This window comes from Ailuropoda melanoleuca, chromosome 12 (assembly GCF_002007445.2).
Source record: "Ailuropoda melanoleuca isolate Jingjing chromosome 12, ASM200744v2, whole genome shotgun sequence".
Lineage (NCBI taxonomy): Eukaryota > Metazoa > Chordata > Mammalia > Carnivora > Ursidae > Ailuropoda > Ailuropoda melanoleuca.
In genome coordinates this window covers 33,732,390-33,757,797 of record NC_048229.1, presented here as the reverse complement: position 1 = coordinate 33,757,797, position 25,408 = coordinate 33,732,390, and the positions used below count along the sequence as shown (strand labels likewise).

Here is a 25,408-nt window from a genome sequence, read left to right as displayed (position 1 = left end):
TGCTCAGCACAGAGCTCACGTGGGGCTTGATCCCGCAACCCTGAGATCATGACCTGAGCTGAGACCAAGAGTCAGTGACTTAGCTGATGCATCACCCAGGGGCCCCTGAGGAGGTGACATTTAAATAAAGACTTGAAGGAGAGGAAGGAGGGAGGGACGCACATATGGAGGGGTGGGAACCTCTCAGAAGATAAAGAGAACAGTCAGTGCAAAGGCCCTACGGCGACAGGTGCCTGGCTGTATGAAGGAACAGTGAGGAGGCTATGTAGCTGAAGCCAGTGAATGAGGGGAGAGGGTGAGAGTGGAGAGGCAGGGAGGGGGCCCGATCAGGCCAAGACCTGGGGGTCAACGTGAAGATTTTGCCTTTACTCCAAAGGAAGTAGAAGCCACAGGAGAGTTACCTTTTTTTGGAAGTATAATAGATAACACAGCGTTCACCTGCTGTCAGTATGGAGTTCAGCGGTGTTCAGTGCTGTGGCGCAGTTCAGCCACGGCCACCATCTGGTCCCTATCCCCTCAGAACCTTCCCGTTCCCTTTTGTAGCCACTCTGCCCCCAGCAGGCCTCCTTCTTATGACTGAGTAGCAGTCCATTGTATGGATACACCCCGTTCATTCATCGAGGGGCACGGGGTTGTTTCTGGCTATTACAGATAATGCCCCGGTGAGCATTTGCACGTAAGCCTTGGCGTATCTGTACGTTCTCCTTTCTGTCGGGTAGAGACCTAGGAGTGGGGCTGCTGGTTTGTGTGTCAGGTGCACATTTCACTTTTTATTTTTATTTATTTTGTTTAAAAAAAATTTTTTTTTAAAGATTTTTTTTTATTTATTTATTCGACAGGGATAGAGACAGCCAGCGAGAGAGGGAACACAAGTAGGGGGAGAGGGAGAGGAAGAAGCAGGCTCATAGCAGAGGAGCCTGACGTGGGGCTCGACCCCACAACGCCGGGACCATGCCCTGAGCCAAGGGCAGACGCTTAACCGCTGTGCCACCCAGGCACCCCTAAAAAAATTTTTTTTAAGATCATTTATTTATTTGAGAGAGAGAGAGTGCTTGCGTGAGAGAGCAAGAGCAGGGGGAGGGGCCGACGGAGAAGCAGTTTCCCTGCTGAGCGAGGAGCCTGACGTGGGGCTCGGTCCCGGGATCCTGGGATCATGACCTGAGCTGAATGCAGATGCTTAGCCGACTGAGCTACCCAGGCGCCCCACACATTTCGCTTTTTGATTCTCTGCTGTATTTTTCAAAGCCGCGGCTCCATTTGCCCACCAGTAGGACACAGCGGGTCCGGCTTCTGCACACCCTCGCCAACACTTGTGATTGTCCATCACTTTGTGGCCAGCGCGGTGAAGTGGCTTCTCATTGCGGTTTCCATTTACGTTTCTGTGGGAGGGTTTCCAGCCAGCTTATCCCCCAGTGTGGGTAAGAGAACAGACCTCGGGGTCAGCCAGACATGGGTTCAAATCCCGGCCTGGCCTTAGCTTCTGTTTCTTGACGGGAATCAGCTCAGACCTGCTGGAAACCCTTACTCGGCCCCCAATGCCCCCAGGAGCAAGGCCAGCCCTGCATGAGGGGGCCCTGTGCCTGTCTCTGACCTTGCCTGCCCCCCCAGCCAACCACTTCCCTGAACTTATCCCTCTCCCAGCATGCCCTTCACCCAAATGTCAAAAATAGCTCCTCAGGCAGGCCTCTGACTACCTAATCCAAACCCGGTCCCCACCCTAGTAGCCATCATCTGCCCCTGCTTCTTTCCTCCAGAGCACTTTTCCTGTTTACCAGTTTGAATGATCCTGTTGACTGTTCGTGGGTGTGTTTCCCTCTGGACCATGAGCTCCAGGAGGACACGGCCCAGAGCTGTCTGGTCACTGCCTAGCACAGAGCCTAGCACACAGTAGGTGCTCAGGAAATATTTTTTTCAACACACGAAGGGAATATTTTCTGTCTATAACACACCAGTATTTTCACAACCTGGCCCTGGGGTCAGAGGGGAAGTGACATACCCAAGACCTCACAGCCAGGAACTACTGGATCCCAGAGCCCCCACATTTTACCGTGGTGGTGTCCCACACGTTGGGAGATACAGGGATAAGCACTTGCTGGTGAAGGGGACAGGGCATAACAAATGTCGGAGAGAGGCGGGTTTGGGGCTGTGGTGGGGGGACGGCTGGGCGGTGGAGGCCTGGAGGGGAGTGGATGTGGGGGGCCTGGGCGCTGGGGGCACGCCCTTCATGGAGCACATGTTGATTCCACAGGTGTTTCTTGAACCCCTGCTCTGTGCTGGGCAGTGCTTCTGCCCAACGGTGACCATGACAGTCCTGGTCCTGTCTCTTGAAGGCTGAGTGGTGAGGGGACAGAGCTGGGAGGAGGAAGAGGACAGAATCTGGGAACCAGCAGGTGCAAGGAAAGGGACGGGAAGAACTTCCCCATCTCGGACCCTTCCTGACATCATGAAATTCTCTGTTTCTGAGTGAAGATTCTTCTTCTGGGAAGCCCTCCCTGACCTCCCTGGCCTACCCACCCCCTTGTCATCCTGCTGACCTTTTCCTTCCTGAGTGACCTAGACAAGTGGGTTAGCCTCCCTCAGCTTCCATTTGCCCGGCTGCTGAATGGAGATGTTCATGGTTCTGGCCCCACAGGGCAGTGTGCGCTGTTTGTGGCACGGACCTCTGTCGTGGCTCACACTCTCGCTGTGTTTTTCTGCGTCTGTCTTCTGCTGGGTAGGAGCCCCTGCAGGGACAGGCTTCACACAGGGCTGGCCACAGAGGAGGCCTTAGGAAGTGTTTGCCCAGGGAAGGACCTCTCAGACAAACCCAAGCCTTACAGAATCTGGCCCTGGTCACCCTTCTGTGTTGTCGCCAGTAGTCACCTTGCATCCTGGGCTCTGGCTTCAGGGAGCAGTGTGGACAGTCCTCACCGTGAGACTGTGTCCTTCCCCTTCCTTTCTGTACTTGCTGCCTCCTCTGCATTGTCCCCTTGTTGTATTTTAGGCCTCAGCTTCAATGGTCCCTTCCTCCAGGAAGGCCTCCCTGACCTCCAGGCTGGACCACATGTCTCTGGGATCCTATATCCCCGCCCTGTCCACTCTGGATCATCCCGGTCTGGGGACTGTTTGGCTCCCCTACTGGACTGTGATCCCAAGGAGGGCAGCACAGGGCTGTCTCGGTCACCTCTGTGTCACCAGCACAGAGTAGGTTCTGGGGGAGTGTTGGAGTGTTTTCGTCTTGAAGGGGTAAGATCCATCACCACCCTTCCTGGGTGAACTTATTCATCCATTCCCCAGTTACTGATCAAGCGCCTGCTCTGTGTGCTTAGCCCTGTGCTGGGCCTTGGCGTACAGTAGTGCTAAGCCAGCCCCAGTGCCTCAGGTGACACCCTCCCTCCTTTCGCTCGTCTCTGTTTCCTGCAGGTGACCAGCAATGGCAGCATCGGGAGGGACCTGCCGGCGGAGACCCAGCCCCAGAACCCACCACCCCAGCCAGCACCCAACGCCTGGCAGGTCATCAAAGGCGTGCTGTTCAGGTGAGCAGATGGCGGTTGGTTTTGTTCACTGAAAAACATTCAAATAAGGAAAGCATAAAGAAGAAAGGAAAGAGTCGCTGGGGATGACCATCACTCTGTCGGTGGAGATCTTTTTCTTTTCTTAATATGACAGAGGGTGTTTTTGTTGTGGTGGTGGTTTTTTGGTTGGTTGGTTTGTTTGTTTTTAAGATTTTATTTTTAAGTAATCGCTACACCCAATGTGGGGCTTGAACCCATGACCCCAGGGTCAAGAGTCCAAGCTCTACGGACTCAGCCAGCCAGGTGCCCCTAAAATATACTGGATTAATTTGCTAGGGCTGCTGTAACAAGTAGCTCAGGCCAGGGGTGGGGGGGCTTAAGCAACAGAAATTTATTTTCTCACAGTTCTGGAGGCTACAAGTCTGAGATCAAGGTGTCAGCATGTCTGCTTTCTTCTGAGGCCTCTGTCCTTGGCTTGGAGATGGCTGTTTCCTTTGTCCCTATATGGCCTTCCCAGTGTGGTGTCTGTGTCCTGGTCTCTTAGAAGGACACCAGCCCGCCCTAGTGGCCTCACTTAGCTTTAGTCTGCTCTTTAAAGGCCGTATTTCCAAATACAGTTACCGAAGTACTCAGGGTTAGGACTCCAACATATGAGGGTGAGTCGGGGAAGGCAACAGGGACACACACAGTTTAGCCACAACACATACATTACATAAAGCCTTCCGTTTTAAAACCTATTTTTAAGTGCACAGTTGTGCAACCATCACCACTGTCCATCTCCAGAACTTTCTTGTCTCCCCAGACTGAAGCTATGTCCATTAAGCACTCAGCCTCCATTTGCCTTCCCTCCAGCCCCTGCCACCCACCATTCTACTTTCCGTCACTATGAACTTGACTGTTCTACTCACCTCATATAAGTGGAGTCATACAGGCTGTCCATTTGGCTGGTGGTGATCTTTGGGTAGGTCCATTCACATGGTCATTTCCTGGGTTGTGGGAGCACAAGGCATGCCTTCTGGAAGCCCAGCCTCTGGCTGAGGTCCTGGAGAGATACTGGATAGGGGTGGGGAGATATACCTGGGGCCGAGTTCTTCCTCTGCCGGCCTAGACCTGGTGACAGTTCCCTTCTCTACTCTGGGCCTTTTTTGCCCATCTGCAAAACGGACATTTCTTTGTCTTTCCAGAGACGTCTTTTAGCGAAATGTTCAAGAGACAGGCTATGCATTTAAGCAGGCACTTTCTCTCCTTATCAGCTATAAGGAATTCCCTGGCAGAGTTGGTCGGTCATTTGTTTGTTCGTTTATTAAGGTTTTATTTGGATTCTAGTTAGTTAACCTACAGTGTATCAGTTTCAGGTGTACAGTATAGTGATTCAGCAGTTCCGCACATCACCTGGTGCTTGTCACAAGTGCCCTCCTTCATCCCCATCACCATTTCACCCACCCGGCACCCACCTCCCCTCTGCTAACCAGCAGTGTGTTCTGTGTAGTGAAGCGTCTGTTTCTTGGTTTGTCTCTCTTTCTCCCTCTCTCTTTTTTTTTTCCTTTACCTGTTTGTTTTGCTTCTTAAATGCCACAGATGAGTGAAATCATGTGGTATTTGTCCTTCTTTGACTGACTTTGCTTAGTGTCATACTCTCTGGCTCCCGCTGTGGCTGGCAAATGGCAAGCTTTCATCCTTTTTCACGGCTCAGTAATATTCCATCGTACATATGTATACACCACCTCTTCTGTATCCATTCACCCGTCAGTCGATGGACACTTGGGCTGCTTCCAGAATTTGGCTGTTGTAAATAATGCTGCTGTGAACATCAGGGTGCATGTATCCCTTTGAATCAGTATTTTTGTATTTTTTGGGTAAATACCTAGGAATACAATTGCTGGGTCATAGGGTGGTTCCATTTTTAACTTTCTGAGGAACCTCCATCCTGTTGTCCACAGCGGCTGCCCCTGTTTGCATTCCCACCAGTGGTGCTGGAGGGTTCCTTTTCCTCCACATCCCCACGCGGCCGAGTTGTGTAAACCAGTCCTCCCCTCGGCTGGGACAGCCTTACGTGGTTGTGGCCTGTGGCCAGGGAGCCTGGGAAGTGTGTTCTTTATTCTAGGACACCAAGCACCCTGAGGAAAGCAGGAATTTTGCTCCTGAGAAAGAAGAGAGTGATTTGGGTGGCCCAGCTACTTTTCTCTTCCAGGCTGTCTTATTCATTTATTTTGTTTTTCTAAACTCATAAGTAATACACACTTATTGTAGAAAGTAAAATCAAAGAATACAGGTGCATAGAAAGAAGGAAGTAACAGGGAAGCGGAATGGATCGGTGGCCGTCCCATAAACACACACGTGCAGTTTGCCTTCGGTGAGATTGTAGGAGGGTGCTCACAGACAGTTCCAAATAGACAAAAACTGCAACCAGCCTGCTTGTCCTAACTGGACGATCAGCTACAGAAATGTTGGGCGGGGGGGCTGTGGAGTAGAACGACGTGTAGGAACGCAGGTCTGTTCCTACATCTCAGTCTCCCGGCCTCCGAGCCGTGTGTCCCAGTTGGCTGATGGTCCCTCTTGTGCCTGAGTTTCCATCTCAGGAGTTCGGAATCCTGCCAGTTAGCTCACAGGTCACGAAAGGATGCCACGAGCTTCTGGCGTCTGCTCAGAATTGGCCGGGATCACTGTTGTTGTTGAGTGTTCAAAAACCTTAGAAAATTACAAAGAGAAACTGCCGGGGGAAAAAAAAGCCCACCATCTCAAACACAGTCAGCGGTCACATCTTGGTGTGGGCCAGGCCCGCTGGCCTGGTGGCATCTGACAGGGCCACCTAGGATGCGAAATTCCCCACCATTCCGCCCGGACACTTGGGCGCCATCCCTGATGTGTCCCCGACCTTCTTCCACTGCAGAGCTTTCGTTCCCTGCCTTCTCCGTCCCACTCTGCCCCGCCGTGTCCAGTTAGGACCTGGAATTTTCTTACCTATCGGTTTCTTTTTCTTTTTTTTCCATGCTCCAAGCAGCTGAGAATAAAGATTATTTTTATCTTTCCCTTCACTTTTACATAAGAGCAGCCTATTTTACACAGTTCTGCACCTTGATTTTTTCTCATTAACAGTATATCTTAGAAATCTTTCCACATTAGGACCTAAGGGCGCTTCCTTCAGATAGACGTTTTTAATACAGTCCCAGCTTAGGCTCATTTCCTCCCTTAGAACCAGGCAGCACCGAACCTCAGCCTGGCTGGGGGCCCAGAGACCATCTCGTCTGGCATTCTGAAAGTGGGGTTCAGGGTTTGTGTTCAGGGGCCTGTGAACTCTCCAAAGCTTTGAGTAGATTGCGTGAGAATGGCCTTTATCGGGGGAGAGAGCGTGGAGTCTGGTTTTCAGCTCCTCTTCACGTCACGCCAGTGGTTACCTGGCATGGGGGATGAGATGGGAACCAGGTGGGAGAGTTTTCTTTCTGTTTTTTCATCTGTCTCACATTTTTCTGAGCCTATGAACGTAAGGTGCCTAGGTGGGGTGGGAGAGAACTGGACTCTTTGCTGAGTCCAGGAGGTTGAAAGGCATTAGGGGAGAGCCAGTCCCCTATAGGCCTGTCATCATAGGCTAGTGCTTCCTGGCCTGGGCTGTGTGGATGGAGGGGTGTGGCCATGATCCCTCTGCAAGGATCCACAGAACCGTGGGCCTGCAGGTACACGCAGGTGCTCTTCAGGGAACTGGGGATCTGGCATCTCTAAAACACATCCGGTGCAGTCAGCCTTGTTTTACACATGGGGACCCAGAAGCCCAGAGGGGGTGAGATTCCTGCAGGCCACACACTAAGCTGCGGCAGGGCTGCCAGTGCGTGTCCTCGCTCCCACACCCTCCCTTGGCATATGTACTAAAATGGGAGCCTCTCTTGGAGGTGGAGGGTTCTCCCGAGATGACCAGTTCCAGACCTTCCTCGGCTGTGTGCGCCAGGGACTTCTTGGGGAGGCAGCAGATGGCTCAGCTGGGCCATGGCCCTTGTGACCCCAGACCCTGGGGCTCCAGAGCTCCTAATGGCAGAGACAAGTCCCTGTGCCTGATCCTGCCCTTCAATGTGGTTGGGGGCCACCTACACTAGAATTCCCTTGTAGTATTTTTCCATTCCAGAGAGTTCGTCTGCCTCTTTTCCTTTGACGAAACTAATAATAGCTAACACTGCCGAAGTACTTACTGAGTGTATACCAGGCTTCATTCTAGATGATGCATATTATCATGGGTGCATATGTGTACGGTCTTAGATACAGATGCAGGTCTACATCGATGCACTTAATGCTTACAAACAGCCCTGTGAGGGAGGTAGTGTCATCCCCGTTTTAACTGTTGAGGAAACAGAGGTCTGGAGAGGTTAAGAGTCTTGCCTGAGGTCACACAGTTGGTAAGAGGCCGAGCTGGGCTTCAGATCCAGGTAGTGCAGCTTAGAGGCTGAGCACTTAACCTCTGCTATGTTGCTTTTCACAGTAATTAATAAGTACTTGTCTCATTTAATAATTACACAGCAGCATGTGTCTGAGAGACCCGAATTAACACAATAGAAGTCTTTTATTTCTCTCTCATGTACTCTCTGGACTCAGACCAGGATTCTGCAGTCTTCTGCAGCCCGGATTCTTTCCCGCTTTTTGTTCGACCGTCACTAGGCTTTGCCCCTTATCTGCATGGCGTAAGATGGCTGCTGAGGATCCAGCCACCACATCCACATTGTAGGAGGGAAGAAGAAATCAAGGAGGCATGCTCTGTCTCTTTAACAACACTCTCCAAAGCCTAGCACAATACACGGTGTTTACATTCCAGGACTTCCCTGTGTCCACTCCTAGCTATAAGTGAGGCTGGAATTATAGTATTTACTCTGGGTAGCCAAGGGGTCCAGCTAAAATTTAGGAGTTTTCTTTTTGAGACAAAAGGGGAAGATGGATATGGGAAACATATCTGCTACAGTTTTGTTTGGGGGCTTTTCTTTTGTTTGTTAAAAAGAAAGAAATTCAATGGGGCGCCTGGGTGGCACAGCGGTTAAGCGTCTGCCTTCAGCTCAGGGCGTGGTCCCGGCGTTCTGGGATCGAGTCCCACAATCAGGCTCCTCCACTATGAGCCTGCTTCTTCCTCTCCCACTCCCCCTGCTTGTGTTCCCTCTTTCGCTGGCTGTCTCTATCTCTGTCAAATAAATAAATAAAATCTTTAAAAAAAAAAAAATTAAAAAAAAAAAAAAGAAAGAAATTCAAAAAGAAAAGCCTAAAGGAGACAGTAAAAATCACCTAAGGATAACTGTCATTCATCATTACTGTATTGGATTGTGATCCTTTTACGTGTTGATTCGTATAAATGCTGGGGGGTTTTTTGTTTTTGTTTTTAAAGTGAGCTCTGTGCCCAACGTGGGGCCCGAACTTACGACCCTGGGATCAAGAGTCATGTGCTCCACCCACTGACCCAGCCAGGCGCCCCTGGTTTTTTTATTCAAGATTTTTTAAGGCACTGTTGTGTTTTTGCTTTACCTGTATGCCTTCCACTACTCCCCCAAATCTGGAAACCCATTTGAAAGTCATTTCATACCTTTCTCTGTTTTTATTTCAGTGTAAAGGTGCAAATACATGGTTTGGGGTTTTTTGGGTGGGTGTGGGTTTTTTTGGTTTTGTTTTTTTAAAGATTTTTTTTTTTTAAGATTTTATTTATTTATGTGACAGAGAGATAGCCAGCGAGAGAGGGAACACAGCAGGGGAGTGGGAGAGGAAGAAGCAGGCTCCCAGCGGAGGAGCCCAATGTGGGACTCGATCCTGGAGCGCCGGGATCACACCCTGAGCCGAAGGCAGACGCTTAACGACTGCGCTACCCAGGCGCCCCTTTAAAGATTTTATTTTTAAGTAATTTCTGTACCTAGTGTGGAGCTTGAACTCACGACCCCGAGATCAAGAGTCACGTGCTCAGGGTGGCTCAGTCGATTATGGGTCTGACTCTTGATCTCACCCGAGGTCTTGACCTCGGGGTCCTGAGTTTGAGCCCTGTATTGGGTTCCGTGCTGGGTGTGGAGCCTCCCCCCTCCCCCAAAAAAAGGAGTTGCATTCTCTACTGACTGACCAGCCAGGTGCCTGGCGTGGTACTTTCGAGGCTCTCTTGATACAACATTTGAGGGTTTTTTATAACAACAAATTCTGAAACATCAGCGTTCAGTTGTTCTGAGCATCTCAGAGTTAAGCATAGGAATACTTTCTGGCCTAGGATGAACATATTTTCCTCCAGAGAAGAAGTGCTTTCCTTCTGCTGGCTGCTTGGGGCATCATCCAGGGTCTCCTTGCGGCAGGTTCGGGGCTCTGGCTGTGTCTACCTGGTGACTCCTGGGGAGGACTAGGCCTTGCCTGCCTCCCCTGGTCCTGGATGTGGTGCTCTGTGGGGTCTTAGCTTCTCGTATGGTAGCTCTCTGGTTACCCCGTATGGGCCCTCAGCTGGCATTTCTGTGACCCATCAACACACCTAGCAAATGTCTTCACACAAAAAGAAGCTTCCGGTGCTCTTTTACTTCTTTTGGTTCCAGTCTTCCCTTCAGGTTTTGCCTGGTAAATCTACAGTCTTGTCCATTTAGCATTTTTAAGAATGTATACTTACATATACGCATATGTAAACTTGAAGGAGAATATACATGAGAACATATATGAGGAGGATATATTCTTGTCATATCAGGATACATAATTATATATGTAAAATTAGTATTAATACGTTCTTAGCATATTCATTTTTGTTAAGTTTTTCCAGTTGGTTTTGTTTTGTTTTTTTAAGATTATTTATTTATTTTGACAGAGAGAGAGAGCACAAGCAAGGGGAGCAGCAGGCAGAGGGAGAGGCAGGCTCCCCACTGAGCAGGGAGACTGACGTGGGGCTCAATCCCAGGCACCTGGGATCATGACCCGAGCCGAAGGCAGACGCTTAACCGACTCAGCCACCCGGGCGTCCCGTCCAGTTGATTGTTTCCAACAGCAGTGTTGGCCTGAATGGCCTCGGCCAGTATTACTACAAATTGGGACTAACCCTTTACTTACTGTCCCCTTGCCATGCATTCAGTTGATTTGAAGTTCTGCAGTGCTGCTCTCAAAGCTGCTGTGCCTCTCAAATGCTGACGTTCCAGATTCTTAGGATTCTCTGACTTTGGGATTCCAGGGGCCTGGCATACTGGGTTTCCTAGGTCCAAGGTTAGAAGGTCCAAGCCTTGCAACCCTGTGGCCCCCGGGGGCTTCTGGAGGACTCACGGGGCGGGGGTCTATGTGGAAACGGGGGCAGCACCCTGGACATGGCCTCTGGGGGCATCTTGTCTTCTCACCAGCCCGGTGACTGCCTTCTTAGGGGCCTTTCCTCCTCGGTCTCCAGCTTTGGGTCGGGCCCCCGCGTGTGCTGTGTCAGAAGGAGGCCAGGTAGGCCCATGTTGAGAAGAAGAGGCTCGGGGCTCACCGTGTGCCCTGCTTGCCTCCTCAGGATCTTCATCATCTGGGTCATCAGCAGCTGGTTCCGCCGAGGGCCGGCCCCTCAGGACCAGGCAGGCCCCGGAGGAGCCCCGCGCGTCGCCAGCCGCAACCTGTTCCCCAAAGACACTTTAATGGTAACGGCTGGCTGGGAGGCCAGACTCGGGAGCATGTGTGGGAGGGTGCGAGGGAGTGACATGGGCAGTTGGGACAGACAGGTCCCTCGTTGCTGTCAGCTGGGAACGAGGTCCAGGATGGAGGACTCCAGGTCCATCCTCAGCCCACGAGACCTGTGTCACTCTAGCAACACCCCTGAGGAATTCTTTCTAAATCCTTTTGGTTTTGTGGGGAAGAGGGACAACAAAGGTTTCACTCAGTTGTTTAAAAACTGCTTTAACAGGGTCCTAACGTAATTTATTTGAAAAGTACGTTCAGGTCTTAAAAATTGCAAAGGGAGGTGTGCAGGGACTGGAAGGGAAGGATTGGGAGAGTGAGAGAGTGGGGAGCCCGGCAGAGGCAGCCCAGGGGAGCGAGCGAGAAGAGGGAGGCGCGTGCTGTCCTGGGGCTGGGGCTTGGGGTTTCGGAGCCCCCGCAGCAAGTGCCCAGACCCCAGTAATCGAGACCTCTCCCACCTGTTGCTTCTCTGCAGCTCTGGGAACCCCGATTGCACAGAATTCTAGTTAGTGGGGGGCGACCACTGCTCAGAGAGGCTGTCTGTCAGTGGGCATTCAGGGCTCTGTTCAAAGATGGCCACGGGGACCTGGGAAGGGAGGGCACTGCCTGAGGGCCGGTTTCTCCACTTCCCCTGTGTTTTCAGGAGTCTGCTAAACCTCTCGCAGCTCTCGACTGGGCTTTATCTGTGGGCCTGCAGAGCTCTGACCAAGCAGGCTGTAAAGAGAAGGGAGAAGATCATTCAAGGAGACTTGATCCCTTCTGACCCAAAATTCTACCTTTTTTTTTTTTTTTTAAGTAAAAATAATGGGGCTCGAACTCATTCAGTTGCATGCCTTACCAACTGAGCCCATCAGGCGCCAAGCCCAAATTCTAATTGGCAGGCCGGCCATTCTTCCGTTATTTTTTGCTCATGGACGCCACAGACTGAGACCAGGACAGCCGTGGTGGGGGGTGGAGAAAAGAGAAAATGGGTTCTTCGGGCTGCTGTTCTTCACTGGCCCCCTCTCCACTCCCACCGCAAAATCCTTCCTCTTAGCACGCTGACTGCTGCCTCGGCTCTTGGTCAGCCTTCAGAGGGTCTCGGCAGCAGCCCTGAGCCCCCTTCCTGCCCCTGCCCTGCCCACAGAACCTGCACGTGTACATCTCCGAGCACGAGCACTTTACAGACTTCAATGCCACATCAGCGCTCTTCTGGGAGCAGCACGACCTCGTGTATGGCGACTGGACTAGCGGCGAGAACTCAGACGGCTGCTATGAGCACTTCGCCGAGCTCGACATTCCACAGGTGGGGTCAGCTCCCGGGCCCTGGCTCCAGGGCCGCGCTGCTCACGCTGGAGGGCCTTTCCTTGTACCAGCTCCCGGTTTGCAGCCTGAGTTGGGGCTCTGAGCCTGGAGCTGCCCACCGTTCACATGTTGTGTGACCACAGGGAGTCCCTGGAGGTCTCTGGGCCTTGGCCTCCCCATTTGAAAAATGTGAACAGGGTTGGAATTGGCCTCGGATCCTCTCAGCTATCTCCAGGGGCATGTAAACCTGTGCTTTAAACCAGTGAAAGATTAGTAACGGACCTTGGGGGTGTGTCAGGCAGCCCTGTTTGAAAGCGGTAGTTAATACCGATGGAGCACTTACTATGTGTGGGGCACCAAGCTAGGCCGACCGGTGGGAGCCTCCCTGCTGCCTTATGAAGTGGCAGCTATCCTCTCCATTTGACTGACTGATAAGGAAACTGAGACACAGAGAGCTTGTGAGAGATTGAAGCTCAGGCTACCTGGCTCTGGACTCTCACAGCCCCAGGCTCAAATCCTGCCTCCTCCAGGAAGCCTTCCTTGACACTCAGGCTGATGCAGCAGGCCCTCTCTGGGCTTCTGGGTCCAAGCCTGCACACTCTGGGTTGTTACTCCTGGGGCTGGTTTGGTCACCGCTGTGTCCCCAGCTCTGCTCAGCGTGGGGCCAATACATCAGTGAATACACGAGTCAGAGAATGTAATGAATCAGTGAATTAGTGGGTGTTGATATCTCTTTGGGGCTCCCCTGTCATTCATTTCTCCCCAGCAGGTCTTCTTGGCCCCTGGGGGGAGGGGCTGTGTCTGTCTGGGTGCCTGGAAGCAGGGTCTGGGCACTGTCTTGCTGGGGCTGGGCAGGTAACTGCAAGGGGCGGCTCCCAGCCGCCAGAGCCCTCCCTAGATGCGATCCCAGGAAGGCTGAGGGGGCAGCAAGTTGGACGGTGAGAGTCATTCCCAAGCATGCCTGTCTAACCCTCCTTCCCAGCTTCGGGGCGGGCGGCGGCCCAATTGTGCCTGATTTTAATTTACTCTTTGCATTTCCCACGCAGGGCCACGGGGAAGCACCAGGTTTGGTCAGAAGCAGAAGGAGGGATGGGGGGAGCCCAGCCAGAGCCTTTCCTGGGGGTTTCCACGGGAAAAGCAAGGCAGACAGGGGAAACAGCTTAGGATTGGCTCCTTTGGATGTCGGTGAGCTCTGGGCTAGAGAGGTGGTCTCCAGCTGGATGTCCTGGGTGATTTAGGGAAGCTTGGTATGTAAGAGTTATTAGGTCAAGGGAGTAGGTGGAATGTGGGTTTAGGATTGGCTGGTTTGCATATGAAAGATGTGTTCAAAGGCAGGTGAGATGTCTCTAGGAATTAGTAACCCTGGAAGGGGCAAGTCTCCCCAGCCAGCTAAGAACGCCCCCCTCCTCCCTCCCCGCTACCTCCCACCCCCACCCTGCTCCAAGATGTTCACTGGTAAAAATACACAAAACATGAACACAGAGGTGGGCTTAAAAGGCAGGGAATTGAAGGGGACAAATAAACCCAAGTTCTGTGCAGAGGCCCGACGGAGGCCTCATATCGGCCTTGGCCATCCATCCAGGGCTGTAGGCAAGTGGGCCGCCCTCTTGGGTTTCCTCATGTGTAACAGGTGGGGGTGACAGTAGTCCCCGTCCTGGGGAGATAGTAGGTGACAGACAGGCACAGGCAGAGCGGGGGACACAGGTGGTGAGAGGCAGAGCCCACAGGAGCCCACAGACTGGGTTAAGATCCACTTACTCACCATGTTGCACAACCCCTGCGTGAGGCCCCGTTTCCTCATCTGGAGAATGGGGGTAGTCACACCACACAAAGCATGCCGTTTACGTGCGTCAGTTACACAACGTGAACACATTGGATTCGGTGGGTACCATTTGAAGTGCCCGGAGCAGGTTCTGGGCCATTGTTTTACTGTCGAATGGGTTAAAATTGCTGGCATTTATCGAGCTCCTCCTCTGTGCCCGCGTGGCCGTGCTGGGGCTCTCAGATAATCTTTCTAGTGCTGTGAGTTCGGCAATGCTTATCTGCATGGCGCGGGCGGGCACAGAGGCCACAGCGAGGCGGAGCCTGGGGGTCCCACAGCCAGGGGGGTGCTCTGGCCGGGACTCAAATCTGAGCATGTCTGACATGAGCGGTTTGAGTCGCTCAGCTCCACTGCCACTCGAGCACTCGGCAGCGGGGAGCTGGGGCTGGTGAGGCTGCTGGGGCCGGGCGCTACAAGGGGCTTCAGCGTGTCCTTTTTCCCTGTCGGCCGGCCGCGCAGAGCGTCCAGCAGAATGGCTCCATCTACATCCACGTCTACTTCACCAAGAGCGGCTTCCACCCAGACCCCCGGCAGAAGGCCCTCTACCGCCGGCTCGCGACAGTCCACATGTCACGGAGTAAGCACCCCCACCACGCGGCTGACCCCCGTGCCAGGTCCACGAGGGCAGGCAGGAAGCCCGGCACAGGGAGGCTGGGGTTGGCGGGCGGGGCTCGAGCCCCACCCGCCCTCTAAGCCTCTGCAGACACCTGTGAGCAGGCGGGAGAGGAGTCAGAGAGCAGGCAGAGAAGGGGACTTTTGAAGGGCAGGGGACAGTGTTCGTAGACGGGCGGGCAGCTTGTGTACACTCCTGGGCCTGCTCAGGGCAGACGCTCAGGAACGGTCTGCGAATGAGCAACGGGAGTGAGCAGGGGAAACAGGAGGACCTCTGGGCTTTGTGTGATCCAGGGTGAGGTCTGGAAATGTGTCTGTGTTTCCCCAGTACGTGCAAAGGGGAGCTGCACAGACACGCCGCCCTTCCGGACCTTGTGCGGCAGCGCCTGGCTTCCAGGCGGCCCATTTGGATGGTCCCGTGTGTGAGGGTCGCACAGCCAGGCGAGGTCCCCGTTCTCCCTCTGGCTGGCCAGCCGGCCATCCCGACTGCAAGAACAAGCCCTAGGGACTGTGAGTGACCCCAGGAAACCTCAGGTCAGGGCGAGCCATTTGCGACTTCTGACATGGCCCAGTTACGATGGGGGGGTTTCCTCTGCCCAGAGCGTTGTCTTCAATTTCATCTCTTCTTGCCACACGTGGTTCAGAATTCAAGTAACTCAACAAGACAGTGCAAGTCCCCAGGCTCCTGTTCACCTCTCCCCTCCTCCCCCGTCCCCACAGCCAGCTGCCTTTGAGCTCCAGTCGCTGTCTCTCTGCTCCTTCCCCTCCAGCTCTCCCCCAAATCAGGCGATCCTGCAGTTTCTTGGCTTTTCAGTTGGAGGCATTTCCTCTGGGCTAGGTCCTACCCTGGAAGAGAAAAGCCCGACACAGGAAGGAGATTTTGAGGAGATTATAATTCAGTGTTTAGGTGCTTTTGAGTACGTGGCTTATTGGTGTCAGAGCCACATGCTGAACATAGTCCCTTTTCCCTTCCTATCCAACTTTTCGTTTTGTATGAGATTAATTGCGGTTGTGTCCTTTTCCTCCCTCTTGCGGTCTTTGTCCTCGAATCCACTGTCTCCTGATTGGCAGCCCTAGGGATCTCTCGCCATACTTGAGTTTCAGCAGATCTAGAAACTCAGGGGCACGCTCAGAAAGTTCCTGTTCCCCTGCCGTGAATCTCGTGTGCCCGCCTAGGGGTTTAGTTCAGACCCCTCCGGCTGTTTCTGTGCGGGGCGGCAATAGATGCGCTTCTGCTTTTGTGAGGTAGGCCTTCCCTAACTTCGGGGGTATAAAAATATCCCAAGGGATGATCATTTTTTCATTATCATCTTTAGTCGGCAAAACAAACAGTTGGTGAACCCAGATCAGCCTCCACAGCTGATCTGGAAAAGTCCCCTCGTGTGTGCCGAGCTCTGTTCTGTGAGCGTGTCTGTGGAATGTGATCCGTGGGACGTTCTGCCCAGCTGGCTTCCGCCAGCAGGATCTGGTGCAGGCAGAGGCAAGCAGAGGGAGTGTGGCTTGCATGGGTAGTCTCCACGGCTGTGGCCCCGTGAGCGGCATGGATCAGGGGTCTGGGTTAAATGTGCCCGACGCCTCAGAGGTTGCCTTGAATGTGACCCAGGAGAGCAGCTGCCCCCTTGCATCCCATATGCCCCCAATCGATGCCACCGTTATCTTCTGTGGTTCTGCCTTTGGTGAACGTGATCTGTACCAACGCGTGGTTGAGGTCACGTCCACGGTCAGTGTGACACATGAGAAAGAATCTGCAGCCCCTGGACCTGAAAAGCCCGCCAGGATCCTCCACACCTCCCTCCCCAGTCTCCAGCTGGGACCCCTTGGAGCAGGGACGTGAAGGGACTCAGCGCAGGCCACGTGCTGAGTGCAGAGGGAAGAACGAGAGAATGGGGTCAGAGAAGCCGCCTCTCTCCCCAGAGGGCCAGTAGTCGGTACCTAGAGCAACACGGTCCCGTAGATACAGTGCCACCCCACAAGTCCCTCTTGTCTCCTAGTGGCCACGTGAGTGTTAGTAATAATTTTGTTGAAGTCAACATACTTTCATTTTGACATGTAATCAGTGTAAAAAATTAGCAAGATATCTTATATTCTTCTTTGTGTTATTTCGAAGTCCCGTGTGTGTTTTGTACTCACAGCAAATCTTGGTTTGGGCCAGCCACACGCTCAGTGTCTGTAGCCTCACGTGGCCAGTGACTGTCCTGGCTGGTGCGGTTCTAGAAAGTGTAACTCCGAGGAACGGGGACTCTTCTCCCCAGCAGAAGCCAGGTCCATCTCATGTTACGGTCCAGTCTGAATGCCACCCAGTTGTAGAATGTTCTCCACTTGAGCCAAAGTCTCCTCCTGGGGCTGGGCACAGTTCCTCCCTTCCCTGGACAGCCTCTCCCAGGTGTGGAACAGCAGCAGAGCAGAGCGTGTCCCCCTGGAAGGTTTCCTCCAGGATGCCCACCCTTGGGTGTTTCCTGTGCTCCCTGGAGGTGGGGGCAAGGTCTCACATGAACTAACATGATAGAAGGTGGGGGGTGGCGTTCATGTTAACAAGAAGAACAGCAGGCCCTGAGCTGAAACTGAAAGCCAATTCCCAGAAGCATTTTTGAACTTGAACTCATCCGTAGACTCCAAAAGCCCCAAGCCCTGGTTCTGGGTGAGTGGGAGGGATCTGGGCCCTGTGGTTTGTGGAAGTGTGACAGGCAGGGATGCTGCCTGGCTGTGCTCTTCACAGTGGTCCTGCCAAGAAGGGGTGGTGCTTTGAACCCCATTCTCCAGAGGAGGGACTGAAGCCCAGGGAAGTGACATAGCTCACCAGTGTCCCTCAGGGAGACTGAGCCAGGATGTGACCCCGAGCCCCGGCTCTTGGCCAGCTCCCTTTCCCATTTTCCCATCTCTCCCAGGCCTGCAGGGGCAGGATGGAGAAGTCACCAGAGGGGCAGGCCATGGTTGGTCTTAGCATAAGGAGGAGCTGAAACGTACTGGGCCAGGGTGGAGGAGGGGAGATGGGACGTAAGCAAGCACTGGCCTCCTCTTCTTGGCAAGTCTTGGTAGCCTCCCGGGCAGGGAGGCAGGGAGCCTGGAGCCCACCTGGCCCCCGCAAGAGGAAGTGAGGGCCACCCCGGCTGGGGATTCACAGCCCCAAAGTATTTCTCACATTGGTGGCTCAGGCCTTTTCCAGAACTGTCCACAAACTGTCCGCAGCCCGCCTGTTGACAGTCATGGGTTCTGCCAGTTGTCAGTCCTGGGGTTCTCGGACTGGAGGAGGCAGAGAGCAGACAAGCCAGCCGACGGGGTGGCGGACTTGGGGCTGGGATAAAAAGTGGTGAGGGAGATGGAAATGGTGAGCAGGACAGCAGGACGGCCTCCTGCAGTGGGGTGGGCAGGGAAGCCTGCAGAAGAGGAAGGGACCAGAAGGCTACGAAGGAGCCCACCTCGAAGGTTCCAGCCACGGTGGATGCATGCCAGGGAGATGGAGCAGCACCTCTGAAGGCCCAGGGTTGGCAGATTGGGGGAGGGAGGAGTGAGGCGGGCTAAGGCAGGAGGTCAGTGGGGCCGTGGTGAGCGTCGCAGGTGCCCTGCTCGGGGAGCGGGGAACGGGAGCCTTCTGGGTTTCTGGAGCAGCAGGACATGAGCAGACGCTCGGCTTAAAAGTCGCTGGTTGCCCTGTGGAGAGCAGGTCGTGGGGGCAAGAGTGGCCACCAGGAGTCCGGTGAGGACTATGGCCCTTGGGTGGGGGACGCTGTGGCTGGCAGGGTGCCACAGAGGTGGCGGGAGTGGTTGGATGCAAGGCACGTGCTGGGGCGGCGGGGAGGCCTCCCTAGAACAGCCGGTGGAATGGATGGAGCAGATTCTGGAGAAGGAAGACTCTAGGTTTTTGCCTGGGGCAGTTTGGCAGGGGTTGGTGTCCCTGCCAGGATGGGGAGGTGGATGGGATGGGGTCTGAGAGGCCAGCTCAGGCTCTCCATCTCCCGTTGCCATCCCGGTGTTTCGGGAGGCCAGCGAGCGGTGGTGGTGGCCAGAGGTCTGGCGTCTGTGCGAGCAGCTCTCCTGTCTGCCCTCTCGCCTCCGCCCCCTCTCACAGTGATCAACAAGTACAAGCGCCGGCGGTTTCAGAAAACCAAGAACCTGTTGACGGGAGAGACGGAAGCCGATCCAGAAATGATCAAGGTAAATGTGCGTGGAGCTGGGGGGCCCTGGGGCAGCGGCTGGGCCCTTCGCCGCCCAGCAGCCAGCCCCCGTAGGTTCCCCTTGGGCGCTACCACCGAGCCGCTGTGGAGGCTTGGTCAGGCCGCCATGCCTCTGTGGGCCTCAGTTTCCTGTCTGGAAACCAGGTGAGGAGTTGCAGCTACCTCTCAGGATGGGGAGGATTCCAGGCAAGGGTGTAGCAGCCAGAGCCACGGAGCAGGTCCTTAGACATACCAGCCCCAGCGAGAAGGTCCTGTCACTGTTCCCATTTTCAGACAAGGAGACTTGCCCCAAGTGTCACAGCCAGGACATGGCAGGACCAGGCTTCACATGCAGGCAGCCAGGCCCCGGAGCCCAGGCTCAGCCCGGCCCCAGCAGGCAGCTGATAATGTGACTGTAGCAGAACTACTGCCTGGGGGCTGGCGGTGCTGAGGGGTTAACTGTGCTGCCGGGCACCAGGAGCCTTCCTTTCTCCGCAAGGAAGGTGGGACAGGAAGGATGACCCCAAGCGTGGAGGCTGCGTGTGGGTCCCATATCCGGGCTTTGACCCCGTCCACATCCTCAGGCCTCGGTTTTCCTGCTCTGTTAGGTGCTGGGGGGGCGGGGCTCCAGGGCGGGGGTGGAGAAGATTCTGTAAAGGCTGGTATAGGGATCATCTGGGGTAAGCCCTTGGCCAGAGGTCACCGTGGTTGCCCTTCTGCTCTCACAATATCACGGAAGCCCTCAGGAGGAAGCAGGCAGGTGCCTCTGAGGCAGCCTTCCCCCAGCCCCGCCTCACCCCATCTTCCCTCAGAGGGCCGAGGACTATGGTCCCGTGGAGGTGATCTCCCATTGGCACCCCAACATCACCATCAACATCGTGGACGACCACACGCCGTGGGTGAAGGGCAGCGTGCCGCCGCCTCTGGACCAGTGTGAGCTCCCGGCTCCCCTGGACCCCAGCTGTTTCCTTGTCTCCCGGGCCCACCTCCTTGTGAGAGCTGACTGCATCTCCACCACTCCCAAGCTCCCCACCTGCCCCCTGGCGCTCCCCTTTCTCTCCTCTCCTTCCTGTACCTCCTGGTGACCCCAGCACTGACCCCCTGTGCGCCCAAACCAGTCTTCTGGCAAGTCTCATCTAGCCCACGAGCTGTTGAAGCCCGTGACTTTTGAAGTCGGGACGGCATCATTGAAAAACCCAGATTCCCGACTTCCTTTACAAAACCCTGATACGTGGTCACTGCAGGGCAGCCGTGGGTTGGAGCCGAGCCGCAGATGTCCCCTTCAGGTGGGGCCTGCCCAGCCTTCTCTACCCCGTCCCCTCCACAGAGATCCAGCAGCTCTTCAGCTCCCCGTGGGGTAGCTGAGAAGCGTCCCCTGTCTCTGGTCTCTGTCAGAGGTCCCCATGGACACCTGAATCTGCCGCTTTGTCCTTGGAGGCCCGGGGATCTCCCGCGCTCGTGGGTGCCGGCGGCCTCCAGCCCTGGCTGAGCGGTGCCCCTGCCCCACGTGCCCACAGATGTGAAGTTTGACGCCGTGAGTGGGGACTACTACCCCATCATCTACTTCAACGACTACTGGAACCTGCAGAAGGACTACTACCCCATCAACGAGAGCCTGGCCAGCTTGCCGCTCCGCGTCTCCTTCTGCCCGCTCTCGCTCTGGCGCTGGCAGCTGTACGCCGCCCAGAGCACGAAGTCGCCCTGGAACTTCCTGGGTGACGAGCTATATGAGCAGTCAGACGAGGAGCAGGACTCGGTGAAGGTGAGGCGGGACGGGGGCTTTCCAGCACCTTCCTGGGCTGCAGGAGGGGAAGGGGAAGTGGGCCCGCCGGCAGCCTGGGGACCTCCGGCCCGAGCTCCCTGCCCAGTTTCACAACCTCCCGGGCCCCCTCCGCAGCAGGCCCCCGGCTGGCTCTGGGGGTCGTGTCTCCGAGGCTTCCATGGGCCTCCTTGTCATCCTTGTCACAGCTTTTGTGTCGGCTCAGCCAGGCCTTTCAGGTCTGGACCTGTGCCCCCCGCCCTGCCCCCGCCTGTCTTCTTGACCCTGGGCTCCGACTCTGAGTCTCTGCTCCCTCTTACCGCGTCGTTGAACATCTTCTGTTCCCACCTTTCTCTTGGCCGGCGTCTATGTCCTGGAGACTCGGCTGTGTCTCCCTGGGCTTGTCTTCGGTGCTGAGTTTCCAGTCCTCACCCCAGCTGTCCCTTCATCTGTCTCGGTCACCCTGCCTCTCGCCCATCACTGTCTGTCTCCCCCCACCCCCCCATCTACACCGCACTCCCCAGCCCTCCGTGCCCATCTGCCCATCCTCACCCACTCTCCTGCTGGCTGGCATGCTCTCTCCTTCCCCGGGGCAGCCCTGGGGCTCAGGGCCTTTGGGGTCCAGGGGAAGGAGAGTAGCGCCGGCTAGGGAACGTGCTGCAGCGGTCAGCCTTGGGCAAGGGCACGGCCGTGCTCACAGGCATTGCCCCCACCCCCACCCCCAGGTTGCACTCCTAGAGACCAACCCCTACCTGTTGGCGCTCACCATCATCGTGTCCATCATTCACAGTGTCTTTGAGTTCCTGGCCTTCAAGAACGGTAGGGTGGGACCCTGGGGCCTGTGGGAGGCCATGAGGGTTGGGAGGTAGGGCCTGCCGCCTTCCTCTTTCCCTCCTTCCCCGTAGGTTCTCCCTCTATGTGGGGTCTCTCAGCCCCACTCTTCACAGGCCTGAGTTGCTGGGGAGGGTAATGGCCCCAAAACTCCCAGCCCAGAAACTCCCATCCCGCGGGTGTGGTGCCGGGGAAGGAGCTGGCCTGCTGCTCCGGCAGAGGCCGGGATGGCACCACCAGGAAGCAGGGCCGGGGAACCCCGAGGCTGGATCAGTCAGGGAAGCCCCGGAGCTGCTCCTGCTGCCCTGCACAGCAGGCTTTTGTAGGGGGAGGCTCCTCGAGGCTGAGTGGATGGGGCCCACCTGAGTGGGAAGGCGACAGCCCTGTCTCCAGAAGGCCCCTAGGTTCCAAAGGCCAGCAGTGCTGATGGCCAGCGTGTGAGGTGGGACTGGCCAGGTGCCAGGCACTGTCCTTAGCACCCTCATTAGTTAGCTCGTGGAGTCCCCACAGCCCCAGCCCTGCGAGGAAGCCTGTCATTACCTTCACGTTTGCAGGCGAGGAAGTGGAGGCTCAGGGAGGCTAGGTAACTTGCCTGCAGTCACACAGCTCCCAAGTGACAGAGCCAGGGTTTGGACCCAAGCAGGGGCTCTGACACCCACCCTCACCCTTGAAGCCGTGTGGGCCACTTCTTCGTTCCCTAGAGAGGCCCCGTCTGAGGGCGGCCTGGTGCTCTGCAGCCTGTGCGAGCAGCAGTCCTAACGGGTGTTACCGGTATTAAGACCACACTGCCACGATTGAGTGTTACCTTCTAGAAGTGAGTAACGTCCAAGTTGGACAGCAGGTGGTGGCAACCAGCAGGAGGGAGGGAGCTGTAGGCTGTGCCTGGCCATGCCCGGGCTCCCAAACCTCCTGCTGCCTTCCAGCTGGGTCGCCTACGTTCCCACTTCCGCCTGAGAAACGAGGGCACAGAGGGGATGGCCCCTCGCGCTGGGCGCCTTTACAGCCCGTGCTTGTTGACTCCCTGGTCTGAGGCGGGACTCAGATCTACCTGCCTCTGACAGAACTGTCTCCAGATCCAGACTTCCCAGTCAGGACTGGGGGGCTCTAGGAGTATTCCCCTAGGTCTCCTCAGGGCCTGATGGTGGGGGGAGCAAGCCTGGCAAGGGTGCCAGAGCTCTGGAATCAGAATCGGAATCGGAGTGGGTGGACAGCCTTGCACACCGATGCCGGGCCAGCCCTGTGTGACCCTGGCTTGGCTTCTGGAAGGCAGGCATCATGGCAGGTCGGCTGCCCGTGGCCACAGGTGTTACCCTCCTTGGCCCATGGGAGGCCAGGGCTCAGAGAGGGGCTGCCTGGCCCTGTGGGTGGGGGTCCACCAGGGGCGCGGGAAGGAGTTCTGGTTGGGGACCAGAGTCCAGGGCCTTGTCGGCGCCCCAGGAGTGTCTGAGGTCCTTTCGGGTGTCAGGGTGGTGAGTTAGAGGAGCTGGTCTCAAAGTGCACGTCCCAGAGCCTCCTTCCCAGGGGAGGCAGCGTGGCACCAGGTGGACAGCCTGGGTCTGCTGGAGCGTAGACTTGGCCTGCAGCCACATTCTGCCAGGACAGGCGTGTGGCCTGAGAAATGGGGCTTCCCTGACCAGCCTCAGCACCTGGCGTGTGGCGAGCCCGAGGACATGGCAGGGGCCACTGTCCCCATCCCTGCCGCCGTTGCCCTCTGGGTGTGCCCTTGAGGCAGACTCTTCTTGGGAGGGGAGGGTGGTGGGTGCTGTGTACCCCTCCCCCTTGGCAGACCCAGCGCCACGTCGGGGGCTTCTGAGGAGGATGGGGCCCGAGGGGGCTGCCGGAGGGACTCGGAGGCTCCGCAGCCTCTCGGCTTCGCCCCATCTCTTGTGCAGATATCCAGTTTTGGAACAGCCGGCAGTCTCTGGAGGGCCTGTCCGTGCGCTCCGTCTTCTTCGGCGTTTTCCAGTCTTTCGTGGTCCTTCTCTATATCCTGGACAACGAGACCAACTTCGTGGTGCAGGTCAGCGTCTTCATCGGGGTCCTCATCGACCTCTGGAAGATCACCAAGGTCATGGATGTCCGGGTAAGGCGAGGCCGCTGTGCTGTTTTGGGGGACACTGGGGATTGGAATGGGGGTTGTCTGCCCCAGCCAGACCCTGGAGCTGGCCCCTGGGGGTTTCCCAATGCCTGTTGCACTCCCAGGACCAAGGGGATTTTTGCACCAGGGGATTTTTTGGGTCACACGTGGGGCAGGGGAACTGGGAACAGTGAGGAAGGGCAGGGGCTGGAACTAGCGTGGGGGTGAGAGCCAGGGTGGCAGCTGACCACGGCCTCCCTCCCTGTCTGCAGCTGGACCGGGAACACAAGGTGGCAGGACTCTTCCCCCGCCCAACCTTCAAAGACAAGTCCACGTACGTCGAGTCCTCGACCAAAGTGTATGATGATGTGAGTGTGCCCCACAGTGGGCCCCGGGGAGGGTCTCCAAGCCCCCACACACCCCTGGCCCAGGAGACGGGCAGCGCGGGGGGGGGGTCCAGGGCTCTGCCTGCCCACTGACGGCCCAGCCATTCTTTATGGCCGCTGTCACACCCTCCAGTGTTCCGTGCCTGCCGTGTATACTTCCTATCCAAGTCCAGAGTTCCCAGGGCCACCTGGAAATCCCCGTGGCCTGGCCTGCCAGACCAGGTGTGGGTGGGTGAGGGTGGGGAGCAGGGGTGCCAGCCCCACCCGGTGCCCCACAGATGGCGTTCCGGTACCTGTCGTGGATCCTCTTCCCGCTCCTGGGCTGCTACGCTGTCTACAGCCTCCTGTACCTGGAGCACAAGGGCTGGTACTCCTGGGTGCTCAGCATGCTCTACGGTTTCCTGCTGACCTTCGGTGAGCAGGCCCTCGCCGCGCTCGGCACCCCTCCTCGGGGCAGACTCAGCAGCACGCGTTCCTGGCTCCCGTGCTGGGCCTCGCGGGGAACCAGGTCCAGTGAGCCTGGCCCTGCTAATGCTCATGGTCCCGTGTGGGAGAGACTCATCCCCAGACGGGGACGACCCTGGGTGGGTGGGGGTGGCACGTGAGGAGCCTTGGAGGGGTGCCTGGTCTAGTCTGGGGGTCAGGGAGGACTTCCGGGAGGCCATGTGTTTCAGTCCTTGTCCTCGGGGGCCCTTTCAGAGGAAACAAGCCGACAGGTGAGTCATAGCACGTAGCAGGTGCCACGAGGGGCTGAAGTTAAGGGGCTTGGGGAGACCTCGCTCAGGAGATGGTGTGTAAACTGAGGCCTGAAAGATCCCCGGGGTTGGGGGGGCGTTGGGGAAGCTCTTGTAAGATGCACCTGGGGTGGGGGCGGCGAGGAGGCCAGGGCGGCCGAAGAACAGCGAAGAGAGCCCAGAAGTGCAGTCTGAGAGGTCGGGGGTCAGGGCACCCGTTCCTCTGCTCACGGGGGCCCTCCCATGGTCACTGCAGGCTTCATCACCATGACCCCCCAGCTCTTCATCAACTACAAGCTCAAGTCCGTGGCGCACCTCCCCTGGCGCATGCTCACCTACAAGGCCCTCAACACCTTCATCGACGACCTGTTCGCCTTTGTCATCAAGATGCCCGTCATGTACCGGATCGGCTGCCTGCGGGACGGTGAGGCCGGAGGGAGGCCCGGCGGGAGGGGCCGCGGCGCCAGTGCCGGCGCACAGGCTCAGTCTCGGGGTGCCGGGCGGCCCCTCTCTCACACTGCCTCCCCACCCCCCAGATGTGGTCTTCTTCATCTACCTCTACCAGCGGTGGATCTACCGCGTCGACCCCACGCGGGTGAATGAGTTTGGCATGAGTGGCGAGGCCCCGACGGCAGCCGCCC

The 25,408-nt window shown here is 56.2% G+C and overlaps 1 protein-coding gene across 1 annotated transcript in view; it reads left to right on the top strand.

The window, feature by feature from the left end:
- The window catches only part of CLPTM1 (CLPTM1 regulator of GABA type A receptor forward trafficking), a 28,979-nt gene that overhangs the window by 2,942 nt on the left and 629 nt on the right, over nt 1–25,408 (top strand). Inside the window, 13 exon segments of the mRNA XM_034639284.1 lie at nt 3,403–3,515; nt 10,951–11,074; nt 12,238–12,396; nt 14,677–14,794; nt 18,896–18,981; nt 19,793–19,913; nt 20,498–20,742; nt 21,465–21,558; nt 23,463–23,653; nt 23,920–24,015; nt 24,312–24,447; nt 25,024–25,191; nt 25,304–25,408. The exon segment at nt 25,304–25,408 is cut by the window's right edge and continues 78 nt beyond it. Of these exon segments, the coding sequence (XP_034495175.1) occupies nt 3,403–3,515; nt 10,951–11,074; nt 12,238–12,396; nt 14,677–14,794; nt 18,896–18,981; nt 19,793–19,913; nt 20,498–20,742; nt 21,465–21,558; nt 23,463–23,653; nt 23,920–24,015; nt 24,312–24,447; nt 25,024–25,191; nt 25,304–25,408 (1,756 nt within the window).